At 39.4% G+C, this 3946-nt stretch overlaps 1 protein-coding gene across 1 annotated transcript; it reads left to right on the forward strand.

Moving 5' to 3' along the window:
• Positions 1-15: 15 nt before the first annotated feature.
• LOC122068371 lies at positions 16-1142 on the forward strand. The gene is made up of 4 exons (XM_042632222.1): positions 16-247; positions 339-472; positions 560-894; positions 995-1142. The coding sequence occupies exons 2-4, from the start codon at positions 419-421 to the stop codon at positions 1125-1127; spliced, it is 522 nt and encodes a 173-aa protein (XP_042488156.1). The 5' UTR covers positions 16-247; positions 339-418; the 3' UTR covers positions 1128-1142.
• The last annotated feature ends 2804 nt before the right edge of the window (positions 1143-3946 follow it).

Here is a 3946-nt window from a genome sequence, read left to right on the forward strand (position 1 = left end):
ATCATAACAACCTATTCTAAGTTTTACCTTTGCAGGAGAGGGGAAGAACACTCATTTGTTCTAAAACCAAAACCTGTGTGGAAGAATCAAAAAGTTCATGGTGAAAAAATTTCACAGTCGTCTCATAGACAGGCTGGAAGTGCAGCCCCCAATACACATCTGCCCTCTAAGGTTGTTGAAGGAAGAAGGATTAGTTCAAGTGCTGATCAGTATGCAGTTTTGGTATCTTGTCGGTGCAACTACTCTGGTATTTATAGTGTTCAATTCCTAAAATTTTTACTAGTATGGCTTTTCATTGCTCTGGTTCTTAATAGTCTTTTTACCCCTCTTCATCGTAGCATCAAGGCTATTTTTCAGGCAGCACACCAGTTGGCGACCCCGTCTGACAAGGGATCTCATAATCTCCGTTGCTTCTGAAATGTCAGAAAAAAGATGTGGACCTAATGGAGGGGTTGATCAGCTTCCGGTTCAGGTTTCCCATGTCATTATTTTGTCTCTATTTACCTTAATGTAAGAATGAGCTTATTATCTAACAAGTGCAATACCTGCAAAATTTCAGGTGTTGACTCTTCAGGCTTCAAATTTAACATTGGAAGATCTAACATTGACAGTTCTTGCCCCAGCATCATTTACTTCTCCCCCTACTGTTGTCTCCTTGAATTCTTCGCCCTCGTTTCCAATGAGTCCATTTGTTGGTCTTTCGGAGGTTGGAGGAAGAGGTAGTAGTGGTGTGCAGAGGCTGAACTCAACTCCTGTTGTATCAGAGAATAAAAAAGAGAGTGCTGGTACTGGTACAAGATCTGTTTCTTTTGATGAGAAGAGCATAGGTGATTTCATTCCAAGTACAGTGTTGGGTTGTACGCATTTATGGTTGCAGAGCAGGGTTCCTTTAGGGTAATTTTGTCTCCTTTTTTGATATTTTTCTTCTTCTTGTTCTTACTTTCCTCTATTTTGAGGAACTTTTGGGAATCCTAATTCATGTTTTCCCCATCAGATGTGTTCCTTCTCAATCCACTACTACCGTCAAACTTGAGTTGCTCCCATTGACGGATGGGATAATTACACTTGATACTTTACAGATTGACGTTAAAGAGAAAGGTATCATCTACATTTTCCCTAAATTTTGACTGTATACTATCTATATTTGTTTAACCAGTCTGGGCTATTCTGAAAATATTAACTCCATGTGCAAGTCATTTAAATGTTCATAGTAGGTTAATGCTAATTTTTCTCTACAGAGATGTTTACAATTCAGGTATGCCATATGGATGTCTTATTTAGCATGAAATCAAGGTTATTTTACTGATCTTTTGATTGGATTTAAATGTTTTCATAGTGGTGCAGTGAAAAATACTATTAATCCCACTTAGAGAAATTTGAATGGTAACTAGTTAGAACTTTAGCTTTGCAATCTGTGCTAGGAATCTGGTTCTAGGAGAAATGTCTTTAGAAATTATTCGAGGGAAATTGTCCGTACTATTCATTTATTTGGGGGTGGCTGGGAGGGGTATGGACAAGTGGTGTAGGTTTCAAGTTTCAAGGAAGAAGGGCATTAACAATTTGCCTCCAAGGTCAGGTGGCTTTTTCTGTTTGCTGGATGAGTAACAAGCAGTTCCATTGATAAAAGGAAGTGGTGATGCAGCTTTAATACATAACAATACATAGGGGTACGTAAGCTAGAATATACGATAACAGCAGAAAAGTGGAGCCCAGGCCAAGGCTACCAGAGGCCATACTTTCAAGGCGCTGAACAGAAAAAAGGAGGAGAAAGGGTGAGGGGGGGAGAGTGGGGGAAAGAGGATGGCGAGGGAAAACTGGGTGAACACTGAGGAAAGGGAAGCAAAGGGGGAAAAGGGGAGGAGGAAGAAGAGAAAACAGCTGAAACTGTCGTCAATGCTGTAACCTCTGCAGCACTGGTGGTGGTGCTGGCGGCAGCAGAAGAAGACTAGAAGGGAGGGAAAAGCAGTAGCAGCAACCGCCACCACTGTGGGAGATGCAGCAGCAGTCGGTGCTCGTATTTCCACCCATCATTGCAAGATAAGTAAAAAGAGGAAGGGGGAAGTTTATTTAGCTGGCCTATTCTCCCTCTTCTTTCTGATCATTGTCTGGCATTGATCTCAATCCTTCGGTGTTAAGTGGAAGGAGGAGGCTATTTGTTCTCTAGGAATTATTACTTTCTTTATAGAAGGACATGATTTTTCTTACGAAAAAAAAAAGTTCATTTTATTCTGAAATCTGAGGAGCAGCAGTGACTGCAGTGTTGCGTGAATGTCTCAGAAAATGATCAACTTGAACACCATGAAAGATTTAAATTTAGTCTGTTGCTGGCTGGTTAATACCAGAGACCTGAGTGCAGAACTAGTCTTCACCTAGAAACAGCTAACAACTGATCCACGTGCCTATGAAAAAAAGGGGGTAGGGGGAAGGAGAGGAAACCTAGGGCCCGTTTGATAATGTTTCAAGAAACGCGTTTCTACCGTTTCTGTTTCCAGAAACAGCAAAGACGGAGCAAAAAGCGTTTGATAAAACTATGTCGTTTCACTTATTTTTAGAAATGGAAATATAAATTTTTACTTATTTATGGTTCAAGAAACGACCCAGGCGAAACAAGTTCAACTTGTTTCGCCGTTTCTGGAAACGACTTGTGGCAATTCTTTCACTTGTTACCATCGACTTCTAAAAACATGACTTATCAAACACCTTCAATTCCGTTTCTGTTTCTAAAACAGAAATTTATGTTTCTGCCGTTTCTTGAAACAGAAACGGCAGAAACGTTGTCAAACGGGCCCCTAGTACCTAATCAAAGGTGTTTTCCCCACGTTTCTAGAAGCTGAAGGTAATGTTAGGTTGGAGCAATAGACCAATAGCCCTGGAAGGTTACCCACATCTTTTTACATATAAATTGGTGATGGGTTGGGTTATTTTCTTTTCTGCTACTTCTATGATATGTTTGTCATTGCTATTATTGTTGTAATTCGTAATTTTTTTATTCATTTGTAATGAACTTGCTTCACAATGTACATCTCTTTTTAATATAAAGTTGGCAGTTGTCTGAAGGAAAAGAAAATGTTGGATTGGATGCTAAGTTATCTAGGGCTCGCATCCTAAAAACAGAAAAAAGTACTAATAGAGAAAACAGATAAAAAAAAAAAAAATCTTTGATTCAGGTTATTTGCACCATGTAATATGGTGGTTGCTACTGGGATTTGTTGATCCTTGATTCAGCTTCATTTTTCTGTGTATGGAAGAAAAAAGGAATAGGTACTGGCTATGAAGATTTAGAAGCACGATTAACAGAGCTGGGAAAAGGAGGGGGGGGGGGAACTAATAGGGAAATTTATCCAAAAAAAGAAATAAATAGTTGTAGTAGCTAAATCTCTGATTCAGGTTGTTCTTATCAGGGTAGTGGTGGTTGCTTCTGGGATTTGTTGACCCTTGATTCAGGTTCTTCAATGTGTTATATGTAGGGGGTGGGGGTGATTCAGGTTGTTCTTATCAGGTATTGGTGGTTGCTTCTGGGATTTGTTGACCTTGATACCCTTGGTTCAGGTTCTTCAATGTGTGTATGTGTAGGGGGTGGGGTTGGGGGTGGGGGTTGTGTGGTTAAAACTTGATTCAGATGTGCTGGTTCTATATTCACCACATCCATTTTGGACTTGTAGGGTGTTGCACGGTCTATTGTTTGTCATCTGAATTTCATCATCCTGGACTTTCCCCTTGAGTTTACAAGTTGAAATTCACTGTCATAGTTTGAAATTTTGATGGTTTAAACCACCGAAGATTTGACAGTACAACGTTTCAGGTGAAATTTGGGAAAATGTCCCGAATGGTCGAAATTTCACTTGAAATGATCGAACTTTTTTAATGGTTTCCAATTTTATGGTTCTTCATTCTTATTGCATATTTCAAATTTTTTTTTTTTTTTAAATGTTGTATGTTTTAGGAC

This window comes from Macadamia integrifolia, unplaced genomic scaffold (assembly GCF_013358625.1).
Source record: "Macadamia integrifolia cultivar HAES 741 unplaced genomic scaffold, SCU_Mint_v3 scaffold3769, whole genome shotgun sequence".
NCBI lineage: Eukaryota > Viridiplantae > Streptophyta > Magnoliopsida > Proteales > Proteaceae > Macadamia > Macadamia integrifolia.